The following is a 23102-nucleotide window of genomic DNA, read 5'->3' on the forward strand; positions in this document are numbered from 1 at the left end:
TAAAATCCCCACTACCAAAAGACAGAAAGAGCAAAAACAGTGAGGAGATGGAGCCCAATTGCAGAACAAAAGAGACTTTACTACAACCAGTGTCTAAAGCACAAACAGAGTGACCCGATACAGCCGTATTTCAGCTACAATGCCTGCGTCAGAGGTCTATATAATCTCACTACTGATACGTTGCTGGTTCAATGGAATTTGACCATCAGAGTTCCCTTTCCAATAACACAATGGGAGGTGGTGACAACAGACACCAGCAAGTCAGGTTGGGGAGCGCATTACAACTTCCATCTGGTTCGATGTGGGAATAAACACAGAAAGCCTCATCTGCCCACTCCTGGAGATCTAAATGAGATCTCTTAGGAGTTGGAGGGGCAGCGAGACAAAAAACTGAATCGCCTTGCTACAACTCTGACTGTCCCTGCTTCAGTAAATAGACCTGGTGTAAGAGCAATATAAACTCCGGAGAAAACAAAGATCCTGATGCAGCTGAATGCTGCCGGACCCTGAGGCTGTAAAACGGTGGCTGAGCTCCGCATGTCATAGGCAGAGGCTGCTCCTCACTACAAACTTGCCCTGACAAAATGGCACCCTTTCCAATGCTCTTCTGCATCAAACTGAACACCGGCCCTGCCAAGGAGCCTGGAGATCACAACATATTTGGATGCTGTGCTAAATCCAAAGATGTGCTGCTGCCATTTCCTCCACATCTCGCAGGATTCCTAGCTTGCACACACTGCAACACCCCGACAATGGCCAGCAGGTCCCAGAATGGAGTCACCACTCACAAGCACAGCACAATATGTCCAGTGAACACTGCAAAACAATTTAAGTTATTTTATGAGCAACTTTACACATCGGACACCAATACTGATCACTCATATATTGGATTTTTTTTTTTAATTCTCTCTTCCTACCATTACAAAGGCCTAATTAGAAATGCTAAATGGTCCCATTACAGGAACAGAAATAAGGGCATCCATCAAAAGTCTTAGGCAGCACAAATCTGGGGCTAGTGCAGGGTTCTTTATGAGGCAGTAATTGTGTTTTTTTCCAAACCCGGTAGGGATACCCTGTTTACTAAAAATGCAGAACTATATCTTTGCTCAATTATGACTGTAAGGTCTATTCCAAGCTTTTGGCAGATAGATTAGCGAAAGTAATGCCCCACATTATCCATGCCTCACAATGTGGTTCAGGGGAAGATAACACCAGACAACACGGGAGCTTTTTGTAATATCTTACAGGTTCAGGTTAACCTCTTTGTGTCATGTCTTTAGATGCAGAAAATGTGTGACTTTGTTGAACGAAAGTATCTTTTTGGCAAGCTTAATTGGTTTAATCTGGGTGACACTTCCATTATCATGGTTAAACTCTTATATTCTTGTCTGGTGGCCAGACTGAATGTGAATGGCCTGTAACATCATCTTTTTCCTTAACTAGAGGCAACTGCTAGGGGTGTCCCTTACCCCCTTCTCCTATTTAATTTTGTTCTGGAACCTTTACTAATATGAATTCACACACACACATCTGGAACTGAAAGAGCTAACAGTTGGACACTCAGGGTAAGGGTCTCCGCTTTTGCAGATAATGTCCTTCTCTACCTGTTACAGCCATCCATCACTATTCCACGTCTTGCAGTTATTACAGTCTTTTGGTAAATTGTCTGGGCATTCCATCAACTGGGACAAAACAGAAATACTCCCCTCACTTCATATTTTACTAAGGATATGATTAATAGGTTTAGTCTTAAATGGTGTGATACAGATATTAAATATTTAGGGGAAAAATTCAAGCACACCCTTGAGGATACACTGCAACATAATATACAGTTGTTGTTAATCAAGGTTAGAGACCTCTGTACTGCATGTTCGCCTTTATGGATCTCTTGGTGGGGGTCATATGGAAGCCATATGAGTGAATAGTGACTGCACCTCAAATCCTTTATGTGTTATAGATGGACCCATTTCCAGCTTAGCTGTATAAAACCACTGATAAACTGCTGGTAAAATTTTTGTGGTTCTCTAACCAGCTTATAATCGAAAGTGATCGCCGGCCATCTTCCGACACCAATCGGGAGATGGCTGGCGATTTCTTAAAAGCAGCGAAATCGGTATAATCGAAAGCGGCATTTTTGACAGCACTGCCGCTTTCCCGTTGCTTTGCCGGCGAAAGTTCAAGGGGGCGTGTCGGTAGATTAGCGAAGGCGGGACATGGGCGGGCATGGGCGTGCTACCAGATGGCCGGCTTTCACAGATAATGGAGAAAAAAAAAAGCAGTGTTAAGCAGTATTTCGCCGGGTTTACTTGGTCCTTTTATTTTCACGACCAAGCCTCAAAAAGGTGCCCCAACTGACCAGATGACCACTAGAGGGAATGGGGGATGACCTCCCCATACTCCCCCAGTGGTCACCAACCCCCTTCCATACTAAAAAAATAAAACTAAAAACCTTTTTTGCCAGCCTGTATGCCAGCCTCAAATGCCGTACCCACCTCCATGACAGCAGAATGTGTTGTATCCTCCGACAGCCTTTCCCTGGTTGCGATGTGGCTCTCGGGTGAGTGTGACACCTTTTCTGTTAGGTGCCCTGCAGAGTCACATTAGCAATGCATTGTGGTGGGTGTAGGGTACTGGGCTCTACTCCCATGGTGCTTGTCCCCCCTGCTAACTGGGTCAGAATGTGCCCTGTTTTGTTTCCTGTTGTAGTCCATGCGGTAGTGGCCATTTTTGTAGGCCAGTTTTAGTTCCCTTTCCTGTGTTACCCACGTTAGAGAACGTAGTTCTTACCTTGAATGGTGCTGAAAGAGGGCATTGTAGACCATTGTGCCAGCTCTGACCTACTGCTAATCTGAGTACCAGGGGACTCTTTGCCAGTGGGGCACAACCTCTGATCTGCAGTTCACTGTGAGTAAACGTGGTTATTTCAAGAAAGGACTTTTTCAGAGATTAGTCTTCAGGTGTGAACTGGTGTGCCAAAGTTATACAGCAGCAATAAGTCCAAGAGGCTGTATGCAGGTCCCTTGAGCAATTTTAGTGGGTGCAGTACATTTGTGGGTAGTGGGTTTGGGGGTGGGGTTTGGGGGGCTCAGCTCCCAAAGTAAGGGAGCTATGCACGTGGGAGCTTTTCTGAAGTCCACCGCAGTGACCCCTAGGGTGGCTGGTTGGTGTCCTGGCATGTCAGGGGGGCCAGTGCACTAAAAAAGCTGGCTCCTCCCACGGCCAAATGCCTTGAATTTAGCCGGGGTTTGAGATGGCCGACATAGCTTTCCATTATCGCTGAAAAACAAACCCGGCCATCTCAAACCCGGCAAACTCCACAGCATTTGGCCAGGCTAAACCATATTATCGACAAAAAAGATGGCCGGCCATCTTTTTCGATAATACGGTTCCAGCCAGCTGTAGCGCCACCGCCAACATAGATCGCCAGCGATCTATTTGGCCAGCGACGTTCGATTATGCCCCTCTAAGTCACCTAGAATTTCTCTCAGTAAGCTAAAGTAGCCTAAAGAATTTGGAGGAGTCGGATTTCCTGAATTTTGCCACGTATACTAAGGCTGAAATCTTGCATGTTGTGCTGTCTGTTTGTGGTATCAGGAATATTCTGATAGTGGTGTTTCTTGTTGGCTCTCTTTGGAACATCAGCTGGCAACAACCTATGCACTTATTGATCTTGAGGGGACTACAGATATTAATGTGGCTCATCAGTGGATGGCTCTGAGAACAACTTTTTCCAGACCATAAAACAATTAGATGTGATCTTTCCCACATCTATATTTGATCATTCAGATGCCCACTATGTGGTAATCCCCGCATTTGCATTGGCAAGGGCCCTGTTTTCTGGTCTAGATGGGATCGCCTTGGCATTTGGAGCCAGTCTCACAACCAATTCAGAACATTTACGGAGTTACAAACTACATCTGGTCTTTTTCCTCATCAGGCTTTTAAATATTTACAGTTGAAACAATTCTTAAACCAGTATCGGAACTTTAAGATATCAAATTTATTGGATGCTGAGCCAAGAGTAACCTTATTTTTATGATCCCTGGAATGCACCAAGTGTGTTATTTCTCAAATATATAAGCATTTCATATGTCATCATTTTCGCACATCACTGACCCTTCAGGCTCCCTGGAAGCAGAATTGAAATGTGGCTTTTAAGTGTATCCCAAAGGTCTAAATTCTGGTTAAAGTGTAATCACCTTCTGATTGGCACCAATTCTACAATCAGTCTACTTTGTTTTCCATAAGGCCATTTGGATTCCAATCAAGACACAAGCAGTCAAATCCAATTCCTCCAATTGTTGGAGATGTCAAAGCAGTTTGGGTACTTTTCAACACATGATATATCACTCTTCTGTTTTATCTTTCTTCTGGTCCAATGTTTGGTCTATGATTAGTCATCTCCTTCCAATACATGACTCTCTCACTCTCTTACACTATCATAATGCTACATTTGGTGGTGAAAGATTATGGTCTTGATGAAGATCAAAAGTTACTGGATATTATCCAGAGAGATTATCTTTGTGATGTTCTGCTATCTCTATTTATATTTCCACAGGCTTTGGAATGCATTCTCTGTGTTTATCCCCTGGCTGGCCATCCACCATCGGTTGCAAGAAGGTGATGTCATTTTGTTTTTGAATATATTCGGAACAGGACTGTGGTGTACACCGTAGGTGTGCACATAAGGAGCAGGTCATGTTCCTGAGTGTGCATCCCATAATCCTTTGGATAATGCTGACCCTGTATGTTTTGCTGCCTTTGGCTCTGGGTTATCCTTTGTGGTCGTTGCCCTTGAATCTATCATCCATGACTTCTGAGACCCACATCCCAGTGCTATAGGGCCGTCTTTACCCCAGCCCATCATATCAACTGCCCCGCCTACCTCAGACACTTATCCTAACCTCCACACCCAGACCAGGCTGCTTCTATTGATGCTGGATTACTTAAATATTCGATCTTTACGTGGTTTTTTTTGATGCACAACCTAATAACCTCTCAAGGCCTTGATATCTTTTGCCTGGTAAAGACCTGGCTTCAACCCGGTGATCTTGCATGTCTTTCCCAGGCTACATCAACTGGCTATGCATATGATGCTCATTCTCATGCTTCAGGCAAGGGTGGTGGATTAGTCGCTATCTACAGAGTTTCCAACTCAAGTCTATTCCTTCTACTCCTATAGATAGTCTGGAAAACATTCTTTTTCAACTACTGACCCTTTTGTGACCGGACTTTCTTCTTTTATACCACCCTCCTACGCCATCATTCACTTCCGTTACAGCCCTTTAGATATTATCTCTCACCAACCCCTTTATTCTACCAAATTTAGTAATCCTTGGAGACTACAATATAAACCTGGATGATTCACAGGCCTCTTTTAACAGGAATTTCAAATGTTCGTTGCGGATCTGAGTCTTATATGTCATACTACTCAGCCTACCCATCAAGACAGCCTTATCTTAGATGGTATCCTCACTAAAACAGACCATACCATCCATTGTTCTTCATATACCCAATTTCCTTTTCCAGTTTCTGACCATTATCTTTTACAGCTGACTTTGACAACTTGCCACTCTGCTTCATCCGATATTACTTCTGTTTTGCAAAATTCACAAGATCTCCAAACTTTGACAAGGTTTTGCAGCATCTTTGTATATTGATGCAGTAGATTTCAATCACTACTCCCAAAACATCTGTCAGGTTCCTAAAACAAGAACACTTTATAAAACCATTAGATCTTACACTGACAAGCCTACTTCCCTTCCTTTTGACGCTATTCCGGCTAACAATCAAACATCTCACTTCTCCCAAAACACTGCAGGGGTACAAACCACACTTTTATTAGGGCCTTCGCCATCATACTATGCCAAAAACAAATTTGCCAACTGCACAGACATGCCATGCAGAATCTACTCAAGCACAAGCACAAATAGTACCGGTGATCTCTTCATTTAATCCTCCATCTCTCTCATCCATCAGGACAGCAATTAAATGTGTTCACCATTCTATTGCAGTCCATGACCCCTGTCCTTCTAGTCTGCTAGTCATGCCCTTCCCTGCCCTCTATCCTCTGCTTGAGATTATCTTGACATGCAGATTCACTTCAGGCCAATTTCCCACATTATGGAAGATGGCTAATCTATGCCCTAACCAAAAAAGATAGTAAGTTACCAACAGATGTTATCAATAACTACTGGCCAATAGCCAATTTTCTCAAAGATAGCTGAATTTCTAGTTTTATTACATCTGATGCCACACATGGGTGTAAAGCAGAGACTTCCTCAACATCAGACAGGGTTTTGGGCATCTGATAGTATGATAACTGTCTTGGAAGCCCTTCTCACTACTGTACAATCAGCTCTATCCTGTAAGCAGGCTATACTACTTTTGTCCATTGACCTCTAATCCACATTCAATTTAATAGAGTATGCCTTGCTCTTAGAAGGCTACAACAAATAGGTGTCAATGGCACCGCAAGATGCTGGTCTTAATCCTATTTGTCCCAACACTCCTACCAAGTCCTCTGGAGAGACACTTTATCAACACCATTTTTTTGTACCTAGTGGAGTCCAGCAGTGTTCACTGTTGGCCCCAATACTTTTTAACATATTCTTTGCCCCTCTAACATCTTTAATCATGGACCTTAGCTTTACTCCTTTCATTTATGCCGATGATATACAAGTTTTGGCCCCATTTAATCCTGCAAATACTTCGGCACAGACAACGCTTACATCAAAGTTGGAAACAAATATTCTCCTGGATAGAATGCCATAGGATGAAACTAAACTTCTTTAAAACCAAAACCATGATACTTTCCCATAGCCCCCTCACACCAGAATTATCTCAGTGTTGTTTCCTCCTTAGATTCCCTTTAGATTCTGGGAGTAACCTTTGACACAGTACATCTCAACTGTGATGTTTAAAAGATTTATAAACTGCGTCGGATAAGATCCTTACACCCTATGTTGGAGACATGCGCATTTCGTATACTTACCCATGCATTAGTTCTCACCAACATCAATTACTGTAATGCCTTATTCCAAGGGTTAACGCAACAAGAGTTTCACTGCTTACAAACATAAAGAATATTACAGTAAACTTAATTTTAGGAGGTCAGAAGAATGACCACATCACTCCTCTACTTATACAGTAACACTAGCTTCCTATACAATCTCGTGTTCAACATAAAATCCTGACTTTAATCCACAAGACCTTAATATCTGGTCAACCTCCAATCTTATCTAAATACTTGCAACCACATTTCCCTAATCGGGATTTGCGTTCTTGGTCCAAACACCTTTTGGTGGTGCCGACCTCCTGCTTGGTTCCACTAACCACTTTAAGAAAATCTATGTTTTCTGTTGCTGGTCCAGTTCTTTGGAACTCTCTCCCTACTACTCTGCATCAGTTACGAGCTCTTGGTTTTCTTCACTGCTACTATCTGGTGCTAGCTGGGTTAAGTGGATCAGAACAGGTCAGTGACTCACTTCAGTTTGACTGGGCATACACGTAACTCTTGAGCGCATCCACCAGGCACAATCCTCCTGTCGAACTCCCTAATGCTCAATGCTATGAGTGCGCCTATATTTGCACCTCACTAGAATTCAGTATTAGGGAATTGTTCTTCAGTATTGTTCCAGCGTTATTTCTCCAGTGCTGTTCAGTACAACGCCAGAGTTTTGAGCATCTGCCCCTAAAAAAGATATCAAGTCATTGGAAAACTACTGCAACATTGTCTGTTTATCTATGGTGGCATTATTTGAGTAAAATAGCCCAGTATGAGTATCTTGCAGAATGGTGCTGTGCACTTACTTGACACAATACAGTACAGACACCACTGATATTGTTTAGGAAGTCTTGACTGATTTTGTCATACTCTTGGGTCTTTTGGACAGTTCTATGTACAGCTGCCATTTGCTTTTGAATTATTCTGCTTATATATACTCTACATATATGCTGCTCTCTTGATTTGATAATTTCCTTGATGTTGTTCAGGTCTGATCACCCCTTTTCTCTGTATGTCTTGTGATTTTTCTTTCCTTGAAAATCTTAATAAAAATTATCATAACAAAAACAAACAGGGATTACAATGACTGGCTCCATTCCATAACTAGGTATGAATCCAGACCAACACAGATCTGGTTAGTTTTCCTCTTCTAGCCAATCACTGAGTTGAATGCTTATATAAGCTTTCCTAGGTTAGATACTGGCTGATAAACAACTTTGAACAGGACAAGCTCAAGTTATCTTTAACTGAGGCTGTATCACTGTCCTTTTCAATGCTGTTGGTATTTGCATAATGTAAAGAGTAGTGCTCCATATCCTACAAAGCTATTCCCCAAAGTGGAAAGAAGTAACTGATGGTTAGCTAACAGATAAGAAAATACAATGATGCTGGTGAGCCTTCTGATTTTCAGGGGATTTAAAATATTTTTAAGACAACTCAATGGAAATAGAAATCTAAAAGAAAGTAAAGGCAGTTGAGGCATACCTGAATTTCAGGGTATTCCATAAGCAAGGCTCCATCTTTGCTGTAGGTATAAACTACAAAATCTTTGGCTAAAAAATCTCTGAAAAGAAAAAAAAAACAAATTTTCTGCTATACGTGAGTTTAATAGAACATACTGCAGCAAATTCAGTTACTCCCTCACATTAGTTAACCAAACATAGCCACAAACCAGGGTGATTAAAACAATTGAAGAACTATATGAGTAGAGAGATCTTGTAAATAAGAAGACTAAATAATTATATGAAAATAACAATTTAGTGTGAAGGAGAGATTCTCAGAGTTGCAACTTACCCAAAGGTCAAAAACTGTTCCTAAGGGTGGATAAGTTTCTCGATCATTGAAAATCTCCAAATGAAATGTGAGCAAAACCTGTGCTCCCAATCCGAAATGTGACAAAATAATCACAAATGGAAAAAAAGAATAATTTCTCCTAAAATCTAGCCATGTCCTCAATAAACAAAAGCACTCACTAATTCTTTCACATAAACATACTATCACTCATACACTCCTAATCATAACTTTATAAATCATAGGGCAAGCTCTACTAATATCTGCTCCATAAACATGGTATGTAAAGTACATTTCAGGACACATTTTTGTACTAAAACATGAAATAACATATCAAACGTTCCCAAGAGGGATGTAAGCTGAACTAGTACTCCAAAGTATTATAAATAGTACACTGATATAGCATACCTTATACCGTGTCTTTTTTTATTATTATTATTTTCAAAAAATGTACAGAAAAGAGCTTGCTAATTTAAATCACTACATATTGTTAAATAAAGGCGCACTTATCTCAATGCCATCGGGTGTGTGCACTGCACCCGACAGCAACAACTTCATTTGGTGTCATTTGGCGTCATTCAGCTCTCTCCAAAGTTTTCGGCAAGCAAACCACTGTCATGTGACAGAATCCATCATGAGTCCGACTCTGCAGGGTTTCGAAAAAATCTTCATCAGGGACTTGAATTCAGGGCTGTTGCTATTTGACTTGAGAGCTAAGCACAGTGAATGCAGATGCAATCACATTTTGAGCTTCAAGCTTTATATTGGAGTGGAGGAGTGGCCTAGAGGTTAGGGTGGTGGACTTTGATCCTGGGGAACTGAGGAACTGAGTTCAATTCCCACTTCAGGCACAGGCAGCTCCTTGTGACTCTGGGCAAGTCACTTAACCCTCCATTGCCCCATGTAAGCCGCATTGAGCCTGCCATGAGTGGGAAAGCGCGGGGTACAAATGTAACAAAAAAATAAAAATATCAGGGCAAAGTGCTCTCAAAAAATATAGAGTAACAGCAAACAGACTCCTGAGGTCTAGGTTAGCTTCACTAGTTCCTGCATGTAGGCTCGGCCAGGCTGCTTCCTCTTTAATTGTTTTAATCACCCTAGTCTGTGGCTATTTTTGATAGTTTATGTACCAGAGGTAGTGTTGGGAATTGAATTAGTAGTATTTGGTTATCACATTAGATAACAGCAGAAAAAAGTTGCAACACAACATTTTATGCTTCTACTGCGGTAGGTGGTCACAGAAAGCTACTCAGAGTTTGGGCTTCTGTAGATCCAAGAGGAAGGGGGGAAAAAAAAACTTGCTTCCTTTTTAGTTCAAACAAACAGTCCAGCACTACAGCCTATGGTCTATAGCCCCCTTGCACTCTTCCCCTCTTCCAATCGTATAAGTAATTTTGAAGACACATTGCAGTGAGGAATTCTCTGTGATTTTACATCTTACTGAAGGAGAAATTAAAGTCTTGCCTGAAAATTTTATTTTCTTTAGTCAGCGACACTGTTCTGAACAAATGGGCATTATCCCTTCCTATCAGCAGGTGGAGGTAGAGAAAACTGAATTTTGCCAGTGACATCACCAGCATAAGTAGAGGTGCTCCTTGGAACAATCCGGTATGCATCTGCCCAAGCAGCAGAAGGTCCCTTTGTAATGTCCCCATGCCCCATCAGCCAATGCTGCTGCAATGATAACCAAACTAGCAAAACACCACAGAGTGGCACTCGCTACCCTGCATATACCAGGATACAGCCATATCACAGGGAACCCATATGGATGCCAATCACAAAATTAATTTCTTTTTTTCTTTTTTGCAACACTGAAAAGGAAGCACAGAGCACACCCTCAACCTCGGACCTAGGTCTTTCAAGAGTAGGACTTCGGAACAGTGTTGCTGACTAAAGAAAAATTTTAGTTCAATTTCTTCTTTCTAGTGTCAGCTCCACTGTTCTGAACCAATAGGATGTACCGAAGACAAGGCCCCCCCAAATGACAGTTCTGCCAAAGTCCAAGCAGGCTCTGGCCAGAATGTCCAATCTGTAGTGAAGTCAATTCGAACTGAAACAGCCAGTCGATCAGACAGGGATGACCAAGTACCCTGACACCAGAGCTACACAGCCACCACCCCCATTACTTTGGGAAATGTTCAGGGAGCTTCAGCACAGTCAAAGGGCAAGGCCTGAATCTGAAAGTGTCACCCCCAACACACAGAAGCGCAGATATTTCTTGGGATGATCCGCTATGGAGAAGTGGAGGTAGGCCTCCAGGAAGTTCAGGGAAGTCAAGAACTCCCCCAGCCACACAGAGGCAATGACTGAGAGAAGAGTTTCCATTTGGAAGCGCTGGAGTCGCAGACAAGCATCCACCCCCTTGAGATCCCGGACTGTTGGCTATTGGCGTCGGCCTGGTCAGCTGCAGCCTCATGGCCAGCCATTCCGATGCGGCCTGTGGGCCGGCCACGCGGACTGTCAGCGTTTACAGAGGTGGGGCTTCCTTCCGGCTCAGTCCTTCGCCTCGTCTGTTGGTACAGGATTGGCCACTCTCTACCTCCTCCTGCCAGCCAGCCTATCCAGGATCGTTCTCCTAGCTGATTGTGGTTACTGCTGACGAGGGGACTATTTAAGAACCACAGTCGCTTTCACTCTTTGCTTCGGCTTCTATCGTTATAGAGGTTTGGTGCTTGAATAGGAGCGTTCTGCTGTCTACTTTGCTGTTTACCCTGACTATTGGACCGGACCTGACTATTCTCTGTTCTGCTGCCTGCCCAGACCCTTGGATTGAACCTGACCATTCTCTGTTCTGCTGCCTGCCCAGACCCTTGGATTGAACCTGACCATTCTCTGTTCTGCTGCCTGTCCAGACCCTTGGATTGGACCTGACCCTTCACTGTTCTGCTGCCTGCCCTGAGTCTTGGATTGGACCGGTCCGTTCCCAGCTTTGCTGTCTGTCATGGCTGGCGGCTGTGCGACCCCGCTTGTTCCAGAAGTCCTGGTGGCCATCTGTACCTGGGGGGAACGGTGGTCGCTTCCCAGGTGAAGCCAGGGGTTGTCCGGCTGCCTGACTGAGTAGGGCGCTTCCTTTCAGTCCACCGTGCTCTGTTAAGGCACAAGGGCTCACTACCACAGTATTGCAGTCATCATAACATATGTATACCCGAGTTTGATTTGTCCTTGCCTTTCTCAGGGCACAGACCATACAGTGGTCACCTATGTAACCAGGGCGTCCACCCTCAGGAAGACCCAACACTTCTCAACCTCCACAGCGAAGGCATAGAGATGAGCAAGAACCCCAGCAATCTCAAGGAGACCATCTGGGAACTCCCACTCCGCTCTCATCGAGCGAATGAGGGTCTTATGGAGTGGAAAACTCTTCAGGGCCCAAAGGGGCTTGCTGCAAGTGGCTTAAGCATAGCCAAGGTTCCCAGTGACCTCGTCTAAGAGACGAGATGGCTCCTCGTTACAAAGGAGCCGGAACACATGGGAATGCTCCTCTCCAGCCTCCCAACAGGGAAGGTCCTCAGAATTGGAGTCCATGGGGGACTGGATGCCCAAAAGGACCGTTGAGTCCACCTCTGCTCCCTCCAAAGAACCCAGACCCTCCAGAATGACCAGATCCATTCCACAGCACCGAGATTCCAAAATGGGGTCCCTGCTAATCCTCTCTGGGTCCCCACCAGAGGATGAGGGTTAGGACTAGGTACCAAGAGGGGTCCTGTGCAGGGCCTGTTAAACCAAAAGGGTCAAGCTCTGAAGCCAAAAACCACTAGGAGGGGCATAATCGAACGGAGCGCCCAAGTTTTCCTGAGGACGTCCTCGCAGGACGTCCTGGCGAAGGGGCGGGGAAACCTGAATTATCAAAACAAGATGGGCGGCCATCTTTCGTTTCAATAATACGGTTGAGGACGCCCAAATCTCAACATTTAGGTCGACCTTATAGATGGTCGTCCCTGGTTTTCGGCGATAATGGAAACCGAGGATGCCCATCTCAGAAACGACCAAATCCAAGCCATTTGGTCGTGGGAGGCGCCAGCATTCGTAGTGCACTGGTCCACCTCACATGCCAGGACACCAACCGGGCACCCTAGGGGACACTGCAGTGGACTTCAGAAAAAGCTCCCAGGTCCATAGCTCCCTTACCTTGGGTGCAGAGCCCCCTAAAACCCACTACCCACAACTGTACAACTCTACCATAGCCCTAAGGGGTGAAGGGGGCACCTACATGTGGGTACAGTGGGTTTGTGGTGGGTATTGAAGGGCTCACATTTACCACCACAAGTGTAACAGGTAGGGGGAATGGGCCTGGGTCCGCCTGCCTAAAGTGCACTGCAGTACCCACTAAAACTGCTCCAGGGACCTGCATACTGCTGTGATGGACCTGAGTATGACATTAGAGGCTGGCACAGAGGCTGGCACAAAATATTTTTAAAGATTTTTTTTTTAGGGTAGGAGGGGGTTAGTGACCACTGGGGGAGTAAGGGGAGGTCATCCCCGATTCCCTCTGGTGGTCATCTGGTCAGTTCGGGCACCTTTTTGAGGCTTGGTTGCAAGAAAAAATGGACCAAGTAAAGTTGGCCAAGTGCTCGTCAGGGTCGCCCTTCTTTTTTCCATTATCGGCCAAGGACGCCCATCTCTTAATCACGCCCCAGTCCCGCCTTCGCTATGCTGCCAACACGCCCCCGTGAACTTTGGTCGTCCCCGCGACAGAAAGCAGTTAAAGACTCCCAAAATCGGCTTTCAATTATGCCGATTTGGGCGATCCTGTGAGAAGGACGCCCATCTTGCAATTTGTGTCGAAAGATAGGCGCCCTTTTCTTTCGAAAATAAGCCTGTAGGGCACTTAGGGACCCCCTGCTGAAGGACCCGGGGTGGACAGGAATGGAAAAGCCAGTACAATGACCAGGAAATTTTTCTTTGTCGTGAATTGAGAGAGAAGAGAGGATTCTAATTGCCAATTTGTCCTGGCAGGAATAGTGTGTGAGAGCTATGTATATGTATCCATTTTAACTGAAGGGGGTGAAAGGAACACACATGTAAAATGCTTACTGAGAGAAAGGCAGACAAACTGAATGAGCCACATTTACACAGTAGAAAAATAATCCATGACTTTACAATAGCCCTTGACAAAGGCTATAGTTAGCCAGGCCAAATAGATTATATATTTTTCTTCTTTTTGGTATATGTGCTGCCAAAGCGAGCACTTTTGGAAAGCCTTGGAACTGCAGGGGGAGCGTGTGAGGAATACACCCAAACACAGTGAACAGGCAAGAGGGGTGGGGGTGGGGGATGAGGACCCGCACCCCTTGGGCAAAGCCCTGCAGGACCTAGCCAAATCCTCACACATTGGCACTAAGAGGTGTGACTGAGGGTTGTGGAGCCAAGCTCAACAGGTATGGTCCTAAGACTGTAACCTGGGAGCTACCATTAGGCCCAACCATGTTGTGTGGCCGCAGGCAGCAGAACGGGGAGCTAGGCCAGGGACAGGAGCATTGTCACCACAATCTACCACTTGCTGAAGACAGAGAAAAATACCGGATTGTTCCAAGGAGCACCTCTGCTTATGATGGTGATGTCACTGGCAAAATTAATTTCTCTCTACCTCCACTTGCTGGTAAGGGATAACATCCATTGGTTCAGAACAGTGGAGCGGACACTAACAAATGTGCCGAACACTTGAGCAAGATGACAACCTGTACCTCTGGTATGATTTCAAAGTCTCACCTAGATTGGTACAGCCAGCAGACTATGGTACACAAAAGCACACCACACACTAGCAAATAGTTTTAAATAATATAAGAGGTAGACAAAAAATCACTCACTTGTTCTTTTCAAGATGAATAATATGCTCCTTTCCTTCTGCCCAAACAACATAGGAAACATGGGCCTGAGGAAGCAGAGAGATTAAAGTTTAAGTATACTTAACAAAAAAAACAAAAAAAAAATCACAAAACAGCTAAATACTGAAATTATTAAAGGTGGCTCTAAGACTCAGGGGGTCTTTTACTAAAGCTTAGCTTGAGTTATCTGCAACAGGTCGCAAAGGAATAAAATGGGCCCTGCTGCAGGTAACTCGAGCTAAGCTTTAGGAAAAGACCCCCTCAGCTCTCACTGATTGTAAAAGTGAAGGACTACTTCCTTGCAGCAAGTAGAGTAACATATTTGACTGTACACATCAGAAGCTCACTGGTTCCTGCATGCAGTAATTAGGTTTGCTCAATAGTCCCACCAAGCTCAGTATCCTATATCTGGCAGATTCTAAATAAGAATGTCCTTTCTGTGTTGTTCAGTCAACACTGGGATGGTATTTTGTTAAACAAGAGTAAATGGATCTGCCGTTTAAAAATGTTTCCAAACTTTTTAACACATAATTAAAATTACTACATTTTCTGCAGAAAATTCTACGGATGTATAATTGTTAGTATGCATTTAGTTTTAGTGCCCTCAAAATCAATTTAGTATGTGTTAACCTAAAAATGAATGCATGTAAAATCATGTATTAAAAGTTCTAACATGTTACAAATTATTTAAAGAAATATGTGAAACTGAAAATAATCAGGAGCAATTTGGAAAATTCCCACAATGAACCGAAAATGTTGTGTTTGTGTATATCCCAAGCAAATTCCACACTTCAAATTCTAAGACTACCGCGTGAAGTCTCGGCAGCCATTTTGGAAAACCATGGCACGCTTAAGTCCTGCCGATTGAAACCTCCTCCAGTCTGGCAGCAGAAACCTCCAAGCTCTGCAGTTGGTGGCAGTATCCCCAAATAACCAATGCCCCTCCCTCCAACCACACACGTTAAGATTTCATGAATATGTGAAAGACAAGCAAGTGGGGGGGGGGGGGGGGGGGGGAGGGGGCAGCAGCAGAATCTCTGAAATACTGCTGCTAGCTACAGAGCTTGGAGAGTTCTGGTTGCTGGGCCTGACGAGGGCAAGGAGGTGGTCATCAACTGGTGAAGCTTGAGGAGCTCACCAGCCACAGCAAGGGAGATGTTAGTTTGGGGGGGGGGGGGGGTCTAAGTCCTTTCCCTCCCTCTTCGTGGTTATGTCACTGATCATTGAGTAGAAAATGAAGAGCATTTCCATATTTATTTCTCCAGGTTGGCAGTACTTGCCGAGTTTAACTTCTTGGGGTTCCCAGTTCCATATTGGTGTTCATATTTCTAATCTGTGATCCCTTGTTCTGTATTTGAAGAAGGACTGTCTGTGGTTTGTGTGTGAAGAAATCATTTAAGGTTGTTTTATGTGTGGTAGTAATGACAGGGAGGGGGCAGAGAACAGAGCGGATTGGGAGCACCCTCCTTAATTTTTGTCCTGGGCCCCAGCACGCCCTGAGCATCACAGATGATTATTTATTTTATTTTTGTTACATTTGTACCCCGCGCTTTCCCACTCATGGCAGGCTCAATGCAGCTTACATGGGGCAATGGAGGGTTAAGTGACTTGCCCAGGGTTACAAGGAGCTGCCTGTGCCTGAAGTGGGAATCAAACTCAGTTCCCCAGGACCAACGTCCACCACCCTAACCACTAGGCCACTCCTCCACTGTTGCTACTATTTGAGATTCTACATGGAATGTTGCTATTCCACTAGCAACATTCCATGTACAAGTCGGCCCTTGCAGATCACCAATGTGGCCGCGCAGGCCTCTGCCTCCCAGTTGGTGAGAGGTTATATGTGTGTGCTCAATGCAAAGAGCTCCTAGCTCTCAGAGAATGAGTCCATTCTCTTGAGGACAGAGTAGCACACTTGAAGGAGCTGAGGAAAACACAGAGGTACATAGAGGAGACCTACAGGGACGTTGTAGAGAAGTCCCACCTCCAGTCTGGCAGCCCCTGTGCTGCCTTAGAGGAGGGAGATCTTCTAAACAAAGAGCATCACCGTGGTGCAGCTGGAAGCAATCCTGTAGCCAGGACCAGCCCACCAAAGGATGCAATATCCTCTCACACCGAGGATGTGTCTCCAGGAGCGAAGAGTTAGGATGGCTGTCGTACTTGGTGATTCGATTATTAGGCATGTAGATAGCTGGGTGGCTGGTGGACGTGAGGATCGCCTAGTCACTTGCCTGCCTAGATAGGATTTTAGATAGTGCTGGGGAGGAGGAGTCGGCTGCCTTGGTACATGTGGATACCAATGACAAAGGAAACTGTGGGAGAGAGGTTCTGGAAATCAAAATTAGGCTCTTAGGTAGAAAGCTCAAAGCCAGAACCTCTAGGGTAGCATTTTCAGAAGTGCTCCCCATTCCACAAGCAGGTCCCAAGAGACAGGCAGAGCTCCGAAGTCTCAATGTGTGGATGAGGCGAAGGTGCAGGGAGGAGGGTTTTAGATTTGTAAGGAACTAAACAACATTCTGGGGAAGGGAGAGCCTATTCTGGAATGATAGGCTCCACTTTAACCAGGGTGGGACCAGGCTGCTGGCATCGGCATTTAAAAAGGAGATAGATTAAAATACCTCACAATATCCAGCTCCATGAGGCACATGAGAGATTGGCTGACAGGGCATCAGAGCTTCTCGGCGACTATGGTGGAGGCCTCCGTTTTCCCTAATATACACCTCAGTTGGCTGATGCACACAACGAAGCAGAAACCGAGAATAGAGATTTATAAGAACCCACTGGTGTCCTCGGTTAGAGCAGCTTGGAGGTGGTTATGTAAAAGACATGGCTTTTCGGCGAGATCAACACCCTTTTTGCCAATATATCATAATCCAGATTTTCCAGCTGGGATCATTTCAAAGACGTTTGCCCGCTGGCACATGAACGGCATACACTTCCTATATTAGCTGGTAAATGAGGAAGGAAAGCTGCGAAACCAAGAGCTCGTAGCTGATGCAGAGTAGTAGGGAGGGAGTTCCAAAGAACTGGACCAGCAACAGAAAACATAGATTTTCTTAAAGTGGTTAGTGGAACCAAGCAGGAGGTCGGCACCACCAAAAGGTGTTTGGACCAAGAACACAAATCCCGATTAGGGAAATGTGGTTGCAAGTATTTAGATAAGATTGGAGGTTGACCAGATATTAAGGTCTTGTGGATTAAAGTCAGGATTGTATGTTGAACACGAGATTGTTGTTTGATGTAAGCAAATACACTAAGCCTGCCCTGCCGGGATTCAGACGATTTCTACAAAGAGCAATTTTGATTTGGAAGAAGGCAATACTAATACACTGGAGAGAACGAGAAGGACCCACGTTGAGCCAGTGGAGAGTGCTAATGATAGAACTGTTGAAATTGGAGAAGTGTGACAATAGAGACTTCGATTCCGCAGAAGGGAAGCGCCTGCAGCAGACTGGAGTAGATTTTGGGATACGTTACAGCCGACAGCGAGAAGACAAATCCTTACCAACTGAACTCTTATCTTCCTCAGGACAAAGACCTATTGACAGAAGAAAGGGAGGGGTAGGGGCGGGGAGGGTAAGAGGGAAATGGGAGTTTTACTGTTGTCTAGAAGTGGAACTTAACATGATTTAGATTGGGAGAGGGATGTGGGGGGGGAATGCAAAATTTGATGACAGTTGTGATATGATACAAGCACCATTGCCCTGAGAATGTTTATTTTGTGTCTGTTGTCAATAAAAATATTGAAACATAAAAAGGAGATAGAGCAGCTTTTAAACTGGAACTTGGGGGAAGGCCGACAGGCATTCAAAAGCACATGGTTCAGAACAAAGTATCTTTCAAAGATATCACTAAAACAAGGAAGATAGAGTATCCCGATAGTGAGGTTGAAATAGAGACCACAGCAGACCAGGAGTCGTTAAATAAAAAGGAGACAAGAGATTGCAAATTAAACTGTCAACCGCTGAGCAAGATGTAAACAGGAACAAACAACTTAGTTTGACATGTCTATATGCAAATGCCAGAAGCACAACAAATAATATGGGAGAATTAGAATATAATCTTAAATGAAACATTAGATATAATAAGCATCTTTGAGACCTGGTGGAGTGGCCTAGTAGTTAGAACACTGGTCTTGCAATCCAGAGGTGGCTGGTTCAAATCCCGTTGCTGCTCCTTGTGATCTTGGGCAAGTCACTTAACCCTCCATTGCCTCAGGTACAAAACTTAGATTGTGAGCCCTCCTGGGACAGAGAAATATCCAGTGTACCTGAATGTAACTCATGTTGAGCTACTACTGAAAAAGGTATGAGCAAATTCTAAATAAATAAAGATAACCAAGAGGACACTATCATACCAGTGTACAAATTATATTGTAGTGAATGGGTGGATCGAATTGGTGAAGGGGTAGCACTGTATGTTAAGGAGGGCCTTGAATCAAATAGATTGAAAATTCTGCACGAAACAAAACATATCTTGGAATCCCAATGGACTGAAATTGCATGTATAAAGGAGAAAAGGATAGTGACAGGAGTATATTACCAGGCCAGGATGAACAGACAGATGTAGAAATGTTATCAGAAATTAGGGAGGCTAACAAAATGGGGAACACAATAATAATAGGTGATTTCAAATACCCTGATATTGACTGGGTAAATATAACTCACGGGTAAACTTCCTTGATGAAATTAAGGACTGCTTTATGGAGAATCTGGTACAGGAGCCAACAAAGGAGGAGAAATTCTAGACCTAGTCCTTAGTGGCGCACATGATCTGGTGCAGGAGGTAAAGGTGCTAACAGTGATCATAATACGATCAGATTTGATATTGGCTCTGGAGTATACACACAGGAAACCCAATTCATTAGCACTGAACTTTCAAAAAGGAGACCATGATAAAATGAGAAGAACGGTGAAAAAAAAAAAAACTTAGATGAGCAGCTGCAAAGGTCAAAAATTTATATCAGGTGTGGATGCTGTTAAAAAATACCATCCTGAAAGCCCAAGCCAAATATACTCCATATATTAAAAAAGCAGGATTGAAGGGCAGACGACAGCCAGCATAGTTAAAAAGTGAGATGAAGGAAGCTATTAGAGCTAAAAGAAAATCCTTCAGAAAATGGAAGAAGGATCCGAAAGAAAATAATAAGAAACAGCATAAGGAATGGAAAGTCAAATGTAAAGCGCTAATAAGCAGTGGCGTAGCTAGAGTATTTGACACCCAGGGCCGGTTATTTTTTAACACCCCCCTCCAAAATCCTGTACTAGGCATACTGAGAATACAAAACACTTGGGACCTATGGCTACCATACCATAAGCAGTCATTTCTATGAGTCACACAAGGAAAAGGAAAGCACCTTAAACACAACTGTGAGCACTAGAACATCAATTCACCTATTGTAAAATGAAACCAGATACAATAGTACAGATCGTCAATGCCAACAAAAGCCCTGTCTTTTTCACACACACCCTAATCCACTATAGAATAAGTAATCATAAACTTTCTATTTAAACAAAAATTAAACTGAACAACCAAGATACCAGATTCTGCATACAATGCAACATACAGAAACAGAAAATGTCCCCTAGTACTATGCAAAATATAAAGACAGCAGATGTAAATTTGAAAAAACTAACAAATACCAATCACTACTTTACAAATTAACAAATAGAAATAAAACAAATATAGAAAATAAAATAATACCATTTTATTGGACTAATACATTTAGCTTTCAGAGGCCAAAACCTCCTTCCTCAGGTCAATACAGTATACTGCTGTTACAGTATCCTATCCTGACCTAAGGAAGGGGGTTTTGCTCTCCGAAAGTTAGTCAAAATGTATTAAAATTAGTCCAATAAAAAGATTACCTTATTTCCATGTTCTATTTATAAACATTTATTAACACAGCTACAATACTACTTTATCCTAAAGCAAAAAAAGAAAAAATATATATTTACAGTTTGTTGTCTCTGATTTCTGCTTGCCTCATCTTTGTTTCACTGTCTCCCTTCCATCCAGTATGTCTTCGCTCTCTCCCTACCATCCAGTGTCTACCTTCTCTCTCTCCCTGCCCCTGCCATCCACTGTCTGCCCTCTCTCCCCTGTCTCCTCCATCTACTATCTGCCCTCTCTCTCCCTCTGCCCCTTCCAACCACTATCTTCCCTCTCTCTCCCTTCCATCTAGCGTCTGCCCTCTATCTCTGCCCCTTCCATCCACCATCTCCCCCTGTCTGCCCTCTCTCTCTCCCCCTTCCATCCACTGTCGGCCCTTTCTCTCTGCCCCTTCAATCCACCATTTGCCTCCCCCTCTCCCATCCATCCAGGGTCTGCCCTCCCTCTATCTCCCCCTTCCATCCAGGATCTGCCCCCTCTCTCTCTCTGCCCCCCCTTTTCAGCCCCCAGTTCCAGTCCCCTTAATCCACCTGCCTTGCATTAGGGCCCCCCTTTTAAGCTCCAGCCCCATTCTCTCACCTGCCCTCCTTTTCAGCCCCAGACCCATTGTCCCACCTCTGCCTCTGTCCCAGGCATGGCCCCATTCTCCCTCCTGCCCCCTTCTCAGACCCCAGTTCCAGCTCCAGCCCCCGTCTCCTTCTCCCATTTGAGCCCCCCAACCCAGCCCCCTTCTCCCATTTGAGCCCCCCCCCCCGACCCAGTCCCCACCTGCCTACCGTCAGCTCCCTCAACAGCCTCCTTCTCTCTGCCACCCGACCGGCTGCACTGCAGTTTAAAAATCACTGAATCGGCGGTGCCCCGGGTGTAAAATTGAGGCGGGGTGCTCCACTCCCGCTGCGCCTGACCGAAAGGATGCTGGCACCGCAGTCAGGTCCTACGACAGCCCCCTGACCCGGTGCAGTTTAAAAATCGCTGAATCGGTGGCACAGCTCTAGCGTGCAGTGAATGCGCCTCTGCCTGTAAAAGAAACAGATCGCCTCGTTGGGCCTTCTCTCACTGTGTCCCGCCTTCACAGAAATAGGAAGTTACATCAGAGGAGGGCGTATATTAAAAGCAAGAAGCTAGCAAAAGAATTGGTTAGACCGCTAGATGACTGAGGGGTAAAAGGGGCACTCAGGGAAGACAAAGGCATAGCAGAGAGATTAAATGAATTCTTTAATTCGGTCTTCACTGAGAAAGATTTGGGAGATATACTGGTGCCAGAAATGGTATTCAATGCTGCCAAGTCAGAGAAACTGAATGAAGTCTCTATAAACCTGGGAGATGTAATGGTGCAATCTGACAAATTGAAGAATAGCAAATCATCCCAGAGTACTGACAAAATTGAAAAATGAACTTTGCAGAACTATTGTTAATAATATGTAATTTATCTTTAAAATTAAGCATGGTTCCGGAAGATTGGAGGGTGGTCAGTGTAATGCTGATTTTTAAAAAGGGTTCCAGAGGTGATCCTGGAAATTACAGACCAGTGAGCCAGACGTTGGTGCCAGGAAAAATGGTAGAGGCTATTATAAAGAACAAAATTACAGAGCATATTCAAAAGCAGGGCGACCAGAATTGAACACAGTACTCAAGGTGCGGTCGCACCATGGAGCGATACAACGGCATTATAACATCCTCACATCTGTTTTCCATACCTTTCCTAATGATACCCAACATTCTATTCGCTTTCCTAGCTGCAGCAGCACACTGAGCAGAAGGTTTTCAGTGTATTATCGACGACGACACCCAGATCCCTTTCTTGGTCCGTAACTCCTAACGTGGAACCTTGCATGACGTAGCTATAATTCGAGTTCTTTTTTCCCACATGCATCACCTTGCACTTGCTCACATTAAACGTCATCTGCCATTTAGCCGCCCAGTCTCCCAGTCTCGTAAGGTCCTTCTGTAATTTTTCACAATCCTGTCGCGAGTTAACGACTTTGAATAACTGATGCAACTGTAACTCAAATATTGTGTGAAATTCTGGTCACTGCATCTCAAAAATGGGATGACTTCCCTATGAGGAAAGGTTAAAGCGGCTAGGGCTCTTCAGCTTGGAGAAAAGACGACTGAAGGGAAATATGATAGAGGTCTATAAAATAATGAATGGACTAGAATGGGTAGACGTGAATTGCTTGTTTATTCTTTCTAAAAATACTAAGATTAGGGGAAACGCAATGAAGCTACAAAATAGTAAATTTAAAACAAATCGGAGAAAATATTTCTTCACTCAATGTGTAATACCATGTGGGTTCCACAGGGATCGGTCCTGTCCCCATTACTGTTTAATCTATATGTCAGTCCCTTGGCACTTCTCATTCAAACAATGGGTATTAGTTTTTATTCTTATGCGGACGATTTTCTTCTTATTCATTATGTTAAACCATCTAATATGGATCTTACACCACTACAAATTTGTCTGGATAAAGTGGCAGATTGGCTCACAACATATCAATTAGTATTAAATCCAGATAAGACTATAACATCTTGGATAGTAGGACAGGGCACATGTCAAGCAGTGGTACCTATGCTATTTGGCAAGAACATCC

General features: G+C 44.1%; 1 protein-coding gene across 2 annotated transcripts in view; it reads right to left on the minus strand.

Annotated features, from left to right (window-relative positions):
• LOC115469357 (disintegrin and metalloproteinase domain-containing protein 9-like) overlaps nucleotides 1-23102 on the minus strand; it is a 240843-nt gene that overhangs the window by 192038 nt on the left and 25703 nt on the right. Inside the window, exons 3-4 of one of the 2 annotated variants that reach the window (XM_030201903.1) lie at nucleotides 14605-14669; nucleotides 8492-8570 (exon numbers count right to left, since the gene is read on the minus strand). In XM_030201903.1, coding sequence (XP_030057763.1) covers nucleotides 8492-8570; nucleotides 14605-14669 — 144 coding nt within the window. Of the gene's footprint in view, nucleotides 1-8491; nucleotides 9444-14604; nucleotides 14670-23102 lie in introns of both variants that reach the window. The other variant, XM_030201904.1, reaches the window with a different exon arrangement.

Source organism: Microcaecilia unicolor, chromosome 4, assembly GCF_901765095.1.
Source record: "Microcaecilia unicolor chromosome 4, aMicUni1.1, whole genome shotgun sequence".
NCBI lineage: Eukaryota > Metazoa > Chordata > Amphibia > Gymnophiona > Siphonopidae > Microcaecilia > Microcaecilia unicolor.